Genomic DNA, 12,697 nt, shown 5'->3' on the forward strand with positions numbered 1-12,697 from the left:
CTGCCTCCCCAAAGCTTGCACAGCTGTTTGATGCAGCAGTCCTGGCTACAGGCTCCGCAGGCAAATGGTGTCTCTGGAGCTGGCCAGGGGGTGCTGGTTGCCAGGAGCTAAAGGAAGCAGGTGAGGGTGCCCAGCCAGCCAGTCCACCAGCCTTTGCTGTTGGGGATGGACAGACAAGTCCCAGGCCCTTGTGGGGCAGTGTGAGGAAGCAACTGTATTTGGGGTGGACAGCTCAGAGACAGGGGTGGCTGCCTGGGGGACTCCCAAGGAGAGGGGAGAGGAGGCTGAGGGAACACTCCACAAGGGAGGGTGATATGATAGCCATGTTCAAATATATAAAAGGATGTCACATAGAGGAGGGAGAAAGGTTGTTTTCTGCTGCGCCAGAGAAGCGGACACGGAGCAATGGTTCCAAACTACAAGAAAGAAGATTCCACCTAAACATTAGGAAGAACTTCCTGACAGTAAGAGCTGTTGGACAGTGGAATTTGCTGCCAAGGAGTGTGGTGGAGTCTCCTTCTTTGGAGGTCTTTAAGCAGAGGCTTGACAACCATATGTCAGGAGTGCTCTGATGGTGTTTCCTGCTTGGCAGGGGGTTGGACTCGATGGCCCTTGTGGTCTCTTCCAACTCTATGATTCTATGATGGAGAAAGGGTGAGAGGCTGCCAGCTTTGCAGGCAAGGATTGACATAACTGGGCTCCTGAGCCCCACAGGGGTGCTGCAGAAAGAATGTAGTTGGTCAAGGCAGCAGTGGACTCAAAAAGGTTGAAAATCTCTGCCCTAGATGAAGGCAGGCCTAGAAAATAAAGTGACAGTGTGTGGCCTGTTGTCCCCTAAAGCTGTGGTCTCTAAATGAAGGGTGGCATATAAATTTAATAAAAAATAATAATAAGCTCCCAGCTAAAACTGTTCCACTGTATCATCAATTGTGTCTGTAGCTCATTCACAGGAAAATGACATTTCTCTCACACAGTCCTTGAATGGTGAGTCTGTTCTTCAGTTAAAGGCAACTCTCCTAATCTAAACTGGTTATTAATTTACTAACCGCAACAAAACACCTAGCAGAGATACAAATTCAGGGGCAAAGCTATGCAATTAACCCAGATGCCAGCGCTATTTCAGGAGCTAATAACATCCTCCATGCCATCAGGGTCTCATTCGCCCTTTCATCCCAAAACAGGAAAAATGGCATCACCTGCCAACAGTGCCTTTCTGCTGTCTATGTCGGACAAACAGGTCTGTCTCTGTGCAAATAAAGAAATAAATAGACACAGATCTTTCATTTTCAAGGGTAACATTCATATAGGAGGGCGTTTCAGCATCTCAGGACATCCTGCTGCTGACCTCAAAGTCCTCATTCTTCAACCCAAGAAGCACATCAGCAAATTTGATTAGACTCAGTCTGAACCTAATCAGAACTGTGGGCTTCTTTCCTTCTACCCGTGTGAAACCAGTATAACAAAGCATAGCTAAATTACAATGGCTTCTGTGAATTGTTCAATCTGTTCTTACATTATATCAGACCTTCCCAGTGTCACTAGTTTCCAGGGACAGTCCCAGATTTACAGAACCTGTCCCGGTTTCTGATTTGATCCTGGAATGTCCCGCTTTTCTTTAAGATGTCCCTATTTTTATTGGAGGAATTTTTTTTGAATGGTATGGAGTTATGCAACACCCCTCCCCACCCAGCCAAGGAGATAAGTAACTATACAACTTTTTAGGAGACATCTGAAGACAGCCCTGCATAGGGAAGGTTTTAAATGCTTAATGTTTAATTATGTTTTTATATATGTTGGAAGCCACCCAGACTGGCTGGGGCAACCCAGTCAGAGGGGCAGGGTACAACAACAACAACAACAACATCCCTATTTTCATCGGAGAAATGTTGGGAGGGCATGTTATATATATCTTGGTTCTGCATATGGCAAGTCACAAATTTCCCCCTTGCATTTCACTGCCTTTTGGCCCCACTGCTCATACACACTCACACTGACTGAGAACAGCGCTTTATGCATCAGATCAAGTGGACTCTAGTCCTCAAAACAGTATGTCACAATGAATCTTAAAGCTGCCACAAGACTCTCTTTTTTTGGAGGGCTGTGTGTTAAAAAATGTGTGCATCGTTTCTCCAAATCGTACCTTGTGAATGCAACATGGGATGTCTACGACACTTTTCCGCTCTATGACTGCTCAGTTCAATACATCCATAGGAGCTCCCACAATTTGAGAACATAAGAAGAGCCTTCCTGGATCAGTCCAAGAGCCCATGCAGCTTCACATCCTGTTTCCAATAGTGATCACTCAGATGCCTCTGCAAAGCAGAGCTTGGAGGCAATTTCCCACTGCTACGGGTTGCCTTTCACTCCCCTAATCCTGTGGCACAATGGGTTAGTGTGCCTGGCTGCTAACCAGAAGGTTGGTGGTTCAAGCCCACCCAGGGACAGCTGTGGGCAGCATTCCTGCACTGCAGGGTTCAGCCTTTCTCAACCTGTGGGTCCCCAGATGTTGTTGAACTACAACTCCCATCACCCCTAGCTAGCAAGGCCAGAGCTCAGGGGTGATGGGAGTTGTAGTCCAACAACATCTGGGGACCCACAGGTTGAGAACCGCTGGACTGGATGGTGCTTAGGGGCCCTTCCAACTTAATGAGTCTATGAGTCTAACACCCAACCAGCTGCCTCTGAACCTTGAGGGTCCCATTTAGTTATCCTGCACTTGCATCCCTTTTGTGCTCTTGGAGCTGTTCACAATTAAAGTACAAAAACAGCCATTAAAAAAACACCCTAACTACAGATACAACCAGCAGGTGAAACAGTAAGGACTATAAATCCATTGATAGACCTGCCTTCCACAACCCCATTTTAAAGCCATCTACACCTCTTGGCTGTCACAGTACATCTCAAGGCAGTGAATTCACACTTGTTGTCGCCGTGTGCACAGTGCAAACCTGTTTACTGCCACACATGCACACAGGAGGACACGGATACACCATCTCTGTCGCTGCACCGACATGCCTGAATCCTGCTTTCATGCACAGAGGAACTGGTCCCCATTCACACCTGCTGAAAAGTGCCCAAGTAGACGCTTCTGCACTTTTGATTCTGTGCACACGTAAAAGCAGCGAGGAAACCGGTGCGTTCTCCTCAGGGCAGCCAGCACGACTCTTGCATTTGAGGCCAGCAACTTTGCCTTTAACCCAAACTGTGGTCTTAATGAACCACTCATCTGAGTGATTCATTACAGGCGCTGGCTGCCATTTCTCACCACCCACAGCGAATTTAGCTGGGCAGTTTTGTAACATCGATCTGAAATGCCACATAGATGGGAGCTGGTGGTTGCCATCGTTGTCACACACAATGGCACCTGGTTATTTACATAAACTCACTAGGCTGACAGAAGTACACAAACATACATATAACGGGATCACTGGCACACACAGGCATGGACTTTTATATTCTGCTATACATACAAGTGCAAGACATCCTGGCAAACGTCAGGATAGAAGAACATATACTTGAAAAGAAGTGTCCCTACAATGCTTTTTATCACTGAATCAGGTGGGCTGCCTGCCTTTTAGAAATAATATATTGTATGTGTCTTAAATCTCTGCATGGATCTGATATATATTCTGCTCCAGTGGAGGTGGGCTTGTCATTTAAGCCCCCAGCCAATCAGTGTAGTGCACAGCCAGCTTCTGCCCCAAATACACAAAACCACTTTCTTCCAATGGGTATCCTGGGGCAAAGGCTGTAAGCAGGAGCACAATTTGCGGAGGGGTGAGTCTGTGCAGCAGCTCTGCAGATGAAACATTTGGAAGCAACCTCCCTGCCACATGCTTGTTCAAAAGGGTGATTCACATGGCGAAGCCAATCCCAGTGGGCTCCTGCTGCGGGTTTAAGCACAGCATGCTGGATTTCCAATGCATGTGGACAGCGCAAACCAAAACAACCTGAAGAAAAGGAAACCTGGCAAACCATGTTGAACCGTTTACAAAACCGGTGCAAAATTGCCAGAAGCACATGGGCAATTTGATGTGCACAGCGCTACGCAGGAACATTGCAAGGCTGTGCGCACAAGAATTGTGCAGAATTGTAGTGCACAGCCGCGACCAAGCGCACACACAGGCACCAGCACACCTGCTCACACTCATTGCTGCGAGCACTACCATCTGAATGCACACACATTTGTTTTTGCACGGACGGAGGACTTTCATATGCCTGTCTGGCATGTACTTACTCTAAACCCTTTCTGTTCGCAGGTCCAAATAATTTCGGTACACTTGTGCACATATCGAATCATGTACTCCCTCACCCCTATGCCCACCCAGCACTTCCGCATCCATCATAAATGTTAACAGGCTTGCACGTCACCTTATCACATTTGATCCTGATTTCGCACACCTGTCTACGCACCTTCACAGATCTGCTCCCTGTTCACCATTGCCTCCCCTTGCATGCTCACAACACCTCCTCTCAAGCTGCCTGAGCATGCCTGGATCCCTGTTCCACTCACAGCTACACACCCCCACGCATGCTCTTTGCCAGACACATCCCTGGCATTCACCCCACTTCTGTCCACACTTTGCACACAGTGTCGCACGAGGGTGGCAGTGTCCCCGGAAGATGTGGGTGGTACCTGCTGCTCGCCTCTCCTTTGCTGACCCCACAGCCTCCTCCTGCAGCAGCCAGAGCAGGACGAGGGCTCCCCACGAAATCTTCAGCGATTCAGGGTGCATCTCTGTGACCCTCCAAAGCGCCACCTTTTCTTGGCAACAACTTTCCGCTCTGCCTCCCCAAGCAGTTTCTCCCCTCGGCTCCCAGGCTCCTTCTCTCTCAGCAGTTGCCACCTCCAGGCTCCTGGCGAGGAATGAGCAGATCCCGCAAGATTCCTCCTGGTCTGTGACAGAATTCGACTGGCAGAAAACCCAGCATTTGGGGGCTGCAGCAAGAAACTGTCAAAGCTCAGCTGAGCAGGGCTTGGAATGGGAGGGAGGGGGAGAGACAGAGAAGCAAAGGAGGTGGATGAAACAGGGGGGAGCGCCTGCCCTCTGGTGGCCAGTTGGGAGCATAGCCATGCAATGCTGTTCAGTGAGAAATGAATGCAAAAAAAGAAAAGGGAAGTCTTGAGGCATTTTCGCATATTTGGCTTAAACCAATTTGCGCCTAAACCGGCCTGCAACACCTGCGTTTCGCAGTTGCTGTCCCATGTGATACAAGTGGGAAAGATGCTCATATCCACGTTTGTCTTGTGTGAAACTGGATTCCGGGTTGGATCCAGCACCTTAAATGGGCAGGATCAACACTTTGTGCTTTAAAAAACAGGGGTGGGGAGGAAATGCTCTCCTGAGCAGACAACTTGGATCAAAAGGCATCAACAGGGTGCTGTAAAATTAGAGTTTCCTTTCTGCAAGGCCTTTACGTTGTATTTGGCCCCATACTCTTTCATTTCCCTGAGACTCAAAAGGGGAACACTGTCACTTCCAAAATCTGTTCTTTATTTCTGGCCAAGCTAGCAATAAATAATAAAGCGTGGTCCTGGAGTTGGTTACAAGTTACCCATTCCATAATAATAATATTTATACTCTGCCCATCTGGCTGGGTTTCCCCAGCCACTCTGGGCGGCCCCCAACAGAATATTAAAAACACAATAAAACATCAAGCATTAAAAACCTCCCTAAACAGGGCTGCCTTCAGATGTCTTCTAAAAGTCAGGTAGTTGTTTATTTCCTTGACATCTGATGGAAGGGCATTCCACAGGGTGGATGCCACTACCGAGAAGGCCCTCTGCCTGCTTCTCTGTAACCTCACATCTCGCAGGGAGGGAACTGCCAGAAGGCCCTCGGTGCTGGACCTCAGTGTCCGGGTGAATGATGGGGGTGGCGAAGCTCCTTCAGGTATACAGGACCGAGGCCGTTTAGGGCTTTAAAGGTCAGCACCAACACTTGGAAGTGTGCTCGGAAACATACTGGGAGCACTAAAAATGAAGGCAACCACACATGCCCCTCAACTCAAAAGCTTACATGTCCCTGAACTCCCAAATGTATTGCATTTTATATTGTATATCTCCACGATTGGGGACTCACCCCTTCAAATCACAACAATAAAGTTATTCAGTTAGGGTCATTTGGCTTGCAGAATGCTCATAAATGCATGATGACCATAATGAAATTATTTTTAAAAATGGAGTAAGTGAGGTTGCTCACCACAAAATCTGCTCTGGGCCAGGACAAATCATACAGCCAAGGAAACAGGTGAGTGACACCGGCAAGATGCATCGTGCCTTGACCAGAGCTTCCTGCGGATGCATTGCCTGAAGAAGGGCATCTATGCACAACAAAAATGGCAGGAGTAAATACGAAACCACAAGTAACAAAACCACTACAAAATGAGCTTTCAACTGCATGAATGCAGCGGGTGCCTTTTAATGTAATCTTTCAATGTTTGCTGAAAACTTTTCTGTGCCACTAGGCTTATGCAGGCAAACTAAGAAAATATTTCATAGTTAAAGTTCTCTGGTATTTCTGGGTTTTTTTTAACCTGGATGTTGTTGTTTTTTGTATGTGTGTCCCTATTTGTTTACAGTTGTTGTAAACCGCTTTGATATTTTTTATGATATTACAAATATTGTTATAAAGAAATAAGTGCATAAAACGTCTTGCCCTTTGCCATGTAGAATTTCTGCCAGCATGCAGTTGCAAAATGTTCTGGAGCCCTACCAGGGAAAAAAAACATTGTCATTTCACCATAGAGGCTTAATGAGGATTTGTAGTCTTGAATAACAACTCCTAACCCCTCCGTGGTAATGCCATTTAGAAGATGGGTGTGGAAGAAAATGGTAAGGAAAAGCTTTGCGGCACCTTAAAGAGCAGCACATGGTAGGTGCTTTTGTGAACTCAGGTCATAATAAATGTCCCAGTCTGTAAGATGCCACAACACTCTTTGCTGTTTCTCCTGCAAAACAAACCGTCTCTGGAAGTTGTTACCATGGGTGCAGAAGTGGCTCATTCACCTATTTGATGTTTTCTGCGACACAATTAGTCACAGCGTGGGGATGTTTTGGTGAGTTCTCTTCACAAAGTGAAGCGAGGAGAAGGAGGAGGCGGAAGAAGAAGAAGAAGAATTGAATGACGAGGACATGAATGAACCATAGCATGGGGCCTAGCAAGTAACAGGAGCTAATCCTCAAGAAGAAAAGCTGGAGCACAACAGCTCACCAGGAAGCTACAGCCTCCATCTCCTAACCCAGGAATGGTAGGGCAAGCAGCAGATAACTACTGTTTTGATACATGCATACAAGACTTCGACATGGGAACATGGGGAGAGAAGGCCTGGTCTTTGCACAAAGAAGGATGAGCACAAGGGACACTGCCTGGGACTAGCATCACATCTACACCAAACGTTTAAAACCAATGCCTTCCCCCAAAGAATCCTGGGAGCTGTAGTTTGTTATGGGCTTTGGGAATGAAGTTCATGACAATTTTTGCTCCCATCACACCACATGGATGGAATAGGATGCCCCTATTTTCATTGGAAACAGGCAGATGGCCTTCTCCATAGTGGTGCCTGCCCTGAGCAGGGCTGGGTTTAGGTTTGATGAGGCCCTACGCTACTGAAGGTAATGGGGCCATTTATACCGGTATGTCCAGCTGTCCTTTGTCAACAACAAATTGTTGCTGTTTTTTGTGTTGAATATACGCTATATGGTAATTTATGGACCTAATAGGCAATTAGTCCATGCAGAATGTAGGCACCCTATATATAGAAATGAGCAAACCAGTGATATTTTAGGGAGCAGGCTAGCAGGCGGGGCCCATGATTTACATCATAGGAGCCTGCACAACACAAAACACTGTTGCTGTATGTAGGTTTGATTTGATTTGTTATCTTATATTTATCTTATATAAATATAAGATTTTTTATCTTATATTTTGGAAATATACATCCAGGGTTTTCTTCCTTTAATTTTTTTTGGGGGCCCCAAGAGAGTGGGGCCCTAAGCTATACCTTGTTTAGCATATACGTAAATCCGGCCCTGGCCCTGAAGAATGCTTCCCCCCAGTCCAATGTGAACTATTTGACTTTTAAAAGACACCTGAAGGCAGCCCCGTTTAGAGAAGTTTTCAATGGTTGATGTTTTATTGTGTTTTAAATTTTTTGTTGTGAGCTGCTCAGAATGGCTGCGGCAACCCAGTCAGATGGCTTGTAATATATATACTGTAATAAAATTGTTTTTGTTATTGGAGAAATATTGGAGGGGATGCCGTCGGGCTCTCTGAAGGCTTCCTCACGACCCCCACTTGCCACGAAAGCGATGAAGAGAACTGCATGGCTCTAAGTTTCTAAATAAATATACTTCTATATACATCTACTTGTGGCATCCATTCTGCCTTTTCCTTCAGAGACAGATAACGGAAGGTCAAATACCTGAGTTTATGCTGTGACATCCGCCCACCCATTTGTACACATGGTACAGATATTTTTAATCATAAATTATGGCAGAGATTGCCATTAGCTACAGGCTGCCTCCGAAGTCTCAAATGGACATAGCGGCTGAGGAAAAAGAGGGGGTATTAGTTGGGAGGTGGGGAGTTGTAGAGCAAGTGGTTGCAGCTCAGAGCTGGAAGACGCGCCAGAACGTAAATATCAAGAAGTGCTGCAAAAAAAAAATTAAAAAAATAGCCATGTGCTATTTTAGGGGGGGAAATAACACAAAAACTGACGGCAGCCAGGGGACAAAAGATAAAAGGACTCATTTGAGGAAACACGGGAAGCATTTATTTATTTATACCATGTGCACTAGACTATAGACATTTGGAGCTCTTTCTTCCTCTTGAAACCCTGAAAATACTGTGAAAGAAATATATGCAGGAGAAAGGAAACTGTACAGGCGACATTCCACTTATGCCATCTAAAAAGCCTGCAAACAACCTCTTAAGTCTCTGGAAACCCTTGGGGGGGGGGGAGAACCAGCAGCACTTACCAGGCGGGCATGAATGGTGGCAGTGGTGGCTGTCAGTCAAACTCCGCCAAAAGAACCCCAAATTCCACCACAAACGTTCCCTCCAAACCTCTTTCCCCAACCTTCAAAACTCTCCCCAGACCTCAATGGTTGCTGCAAAGGGTTCTGGGATTGCAGTTGCAAAGGCTCCTGGGATTGCTAGCTGCTTTCCTTGCTCTTTTCACATCCTTTTCGTGGTTTAAATCTAATTATTTATTTCCCTGCGCCATGCCTATACGCAGTCATGCCCCTAAATGGGGAGTCACCTGTTAGTGACTCTCGTTCTTTGCATCTAATTGGTTTTTTCATCTTTTTTTAGTTTTTACGATCAAAGAAATTTAAGAAAGATTCTTTTGAAAAGTAAACTAAACTATAGAGCAGTTCACAACAAGCATATGTTGCAAATACCTCTGCACTTCCTTTTCAGGTGCTGAATTGTGGTAAATGTGTCATGCTTAATGATATCACCAGGGGCCACCCCTAGTTCTCAGGTTTGGGACCTTAAATCTTGGGGTCTGGGATACTCCTGACCTGACAACCCTATATATTGCTTAATTCTGCCACACCTGCACCTCAAACCGCAATCCCAGCAAAATCCATGACTTCTTTAAACAATACTGAGAGCTGAATCTTATGCTCTGCGTAGACACCTGAACCATTGTTATTATTATTAATTTTTTACAAAGCTTCCAGGCCTGCAGACATTTCTCAGTTGGTAGACTCAGGGCTTTTTTTTAGCCAGAACTCACTGGAACTCAGTTCCAGCACCTCTCAGGTGGGCGCCATCGTCATTATAAGAGAACAAGGGAGGCGTTCATGGTGAATTCCAGCACCTCTTTTTCTGTATATATAAAAAATAGCACTGGGTAGACTGATAAGCTAAACACACATTGTGAGGGAAAACATCCCATTATCATTTTATAAAACCTTTTTGCACTACTATGAGTGAGATAAAAGTGGGAGTTTGCTCCACAACACCCAAGATGGCAGCCGGACAGTAGAAATGTCCTGTAGTTCCGAGTCCAAAAATGCAAGAACAAGCAAGGTGTGAAGCGAGATTTGTGATGGTGCAGATGAGCCCTGGGTCAGGCCAAGAGCCTCCTGGCAACTCAAAAAGTACTTTTTAATTATAGCAGAGCAGCCAAGACACAAAAGGAAGAAGATAGTCAGTGTTCTGTGTTAATATTTGTTTTCCACATGTTTTTCCTATATAAACTCAAAATAACCTGCCAAATATTTGATTACAAATCCCCCATTGTAAAAGATCTGAGCGGCCTTGATTTGCAAGTCTTCATGTTTTTCCAGGGCTATCAAGTTATCCTGTTACTAGGGCCGCCCCACCCATGAGGCAAGATGAGGCGACTGTCTCAGGCAGTAAGGTCATCAGATCCCAATGTTGGGTTGTCTTTCTCCGCACTCCTCTGCTTGTCCTTGATGCAGATCTTCCCAGGCAGGGAGGGAGGCACCATTTTGGGGTTCTCCTCAGGTGCCGAAATGTCTTGGGCCAGCCCTGCCTGTTACATGACCAGGGTTGAGATTAACCACAAGCAATGAAGGGAAGGCAAGAACTGCAGCTTTGCAGGATGCAAAACTACACAGCGGAATTCCTTCCTAATAAGTGGTATGCAAAGTTACAGCATTGCAGGACCCCCTATGTATTCTTAGTGGCCTGAGAGAGATTTGGGGTGGGCTGGTGGGCTGGAGAGACGTTTCCTACCAACAGGTCGTCTTTCTGCATAGCTCTTTCTCCACAAAATGAACACAAGACTGACTGAAGCCCCTGAAGTACCCTATATGCCAGCCTTACAAGCCCCAGTGATGTTTTGGACTACAAGTCCCATCACCCTTACTAGATCCAGACTCTTTTGGATGAGATCAAGTTCCTAGATCCATTTCAATTGGGATCCAGGTCTGGCTTTGGAAAAGGACACTACTACTTTGGTTGCCTTTGTCAGGAGAGAGATGGGGAATGTGACCCTGTTGATTCTACTTGATCCCTTCAAAACCATCAACCCTGGGATCCTTCTAGAGCGGCTAGAGAGTTAAAAGGGACCCCTAGGATCATCTAGTCCAACCCCATTAGGAGGATGGAACCTGCAACCTTGGCTTTATCGCCACCATGCTCTAACCAACTGAGCTATCCATCTGAATTGGGAGTAGGTCATCCTGCCTTACTTTGCAGATGGGTGTCTCCTGAGGGTGGGTCTTGGTCAGCCCAATGAGTCCTCTAAGGTGGGCTATCACAGGGGTTGATTATATCCCCCATGCTAAGTTCTAATCAAAATTCTGATTGGGGTCCTCTGGGGAAGTTGGACTGCATTGTCATCAATGTCCTGGTGGCATGCAGCACGGGTGGCGCTGTGGTATAAACCACTGAGCCTCTTGGGCTTGCCGATCAGAAGGTCAGCGGTTCAAATCCCGTGATGGGGTGAGCTCCCGTTGCTTTGTCCCAGCTTCTGCCAACCTAGCAGTTCAAAAGCATGCCAGTCCAAGTAAATAAATAGGTACCGCTGCGGCGGGAAGGTAAACAGCATTTCCATGCGCTCTAGTTTCCGTCATGGTGTTCTGTTGCGCCAGAAGCAGTTTAGTCATGCTGGCCACATGACCCGGAAAGCTTTCTGTGGACAAACGCCGGCTCCCTCGGCCTGAAAGCAAGATGAGCGCCACAAACCCATAGTTGCCTTTGACTGGACTTAACCGTCCAGGGGTCCTTTACCCTTTACTTACCATTACTTCTCCTTTACATCCCCAGGTGTGACAATGGATGTGCTAGACTGGCGTCTACGCTCAGTAATGGACTGGATGAAAACCAATAAACTGAAACTAGATCCAGGACTGCCTCTGGAAGCTGTGCAGAAATTGCAGCTAATGCAGAATTCAGCAGCCGGATAGCTGACTGGGTCCAGGAGAGGACCTCTGGGCAGAGGTTCAGAATGTATACAAGGGAAATAAAAGGCAGGCCATCCACCTGCCAGAGGACTGGCCTAATCACAGATGCTCCAGATGACATTACAGCGGTACCTCGGGTTACATACGCTTCAGGTTACAGACGCTTCAGGTTACAGACTCCGCTAACCCAGAAATAGTGCTTCAGGTTACAAACTTTGCTTCAGGAGGAGAACAGAAATCGTGCTCTGGCGGCACAGCGGCAGCAGGAGGCCCTATTAGCTAAAGTGGTGCTTCAGGTTAAGAACAGTTTCAGGTTAAGTACGGACCTCCGGAACGAATTAAGTACTTAACCTGAGGTACCACTGCATTAGTCTGCTCAGAAAATACGGTTTACCATAACCCAGTTTTAAGATTTGATGCACCAACCCGAGTTCTGTGCTTCGGATGAGGCTTACCAACCGCAGCACCTGTACAGTTCCTGGCAAGGAATGGCTGATGCCACTCTGCAACTGCTGACATCTGCAGGTGCAAGTTGCATAGGATCTTGATAAGTCACATGATACTGTGGTGGAGCAGGAAGTCACACGCAGTTGTGGCTTGGGTCAACATGGGGCAAAGGTTTTGCTTGCAGGAAGATCTGGCAGTAAGTAGCAAGTCATGAATGTGCAAAATATAAGGACACATTTAATAAAGAAATGTTTTAATTAAAAAAAACCCCTCCAAACAGATCATGTCTGGAAATATTAAAAAGAAAACCCACAATGGGAGAACGCTTAAAATGTGTGAGAGGGAAATCTTTCTCTGTTAAAA

The 12,697-nt window shown here is 46.3% G+C and overlaps 1 protein-coding gene across 4 annotated transcripts in view; it reads right to left on the minus strand.

Moving 5' to 3' along the window:
• PLXDC1 (plexin domain containing 1) overlaps positions 1-9,185 on the minus strand; it is a 67,980-nt gene extending 58,795 nt beyond the window's left edge. For 2 of the 4 annotated variants that reach the window (XM_079949727.1, XM_079949726.1), the window contains exon 1: positions 4,637-4,976. In XM_079949727.1, the coding sequence (XP_079805853.1) occupies positions 4,637-4,736 (100 nt within the window). In that variant the 5' untranslated portion in view covers positions 4,737-4,976. Of the gene's footprint in view, positions 1-4,413; positions 4,490-4,636; positions 4,977-8,980 lie in introns of those variants that run through there. The other 2 variants (XM_079949729.1, XM_079949728.1) reach the window with 2 other exon arrangements.
• Between the last annotated feature and the right edge of the window lie 3,512 nt (positions 9,186-12,697).

Source organism: Podarcis cretensis, assembly GCF_951804945.1.
Source record: "Podarcis cretensis genome assembly, chromosome: 13".
Lineage (NCBI taxonomy): Eukaryota > Metazoa > Chordata > Lepidosauria > Squamata > Lacertidae > Podarcis > Podarcis cretensis.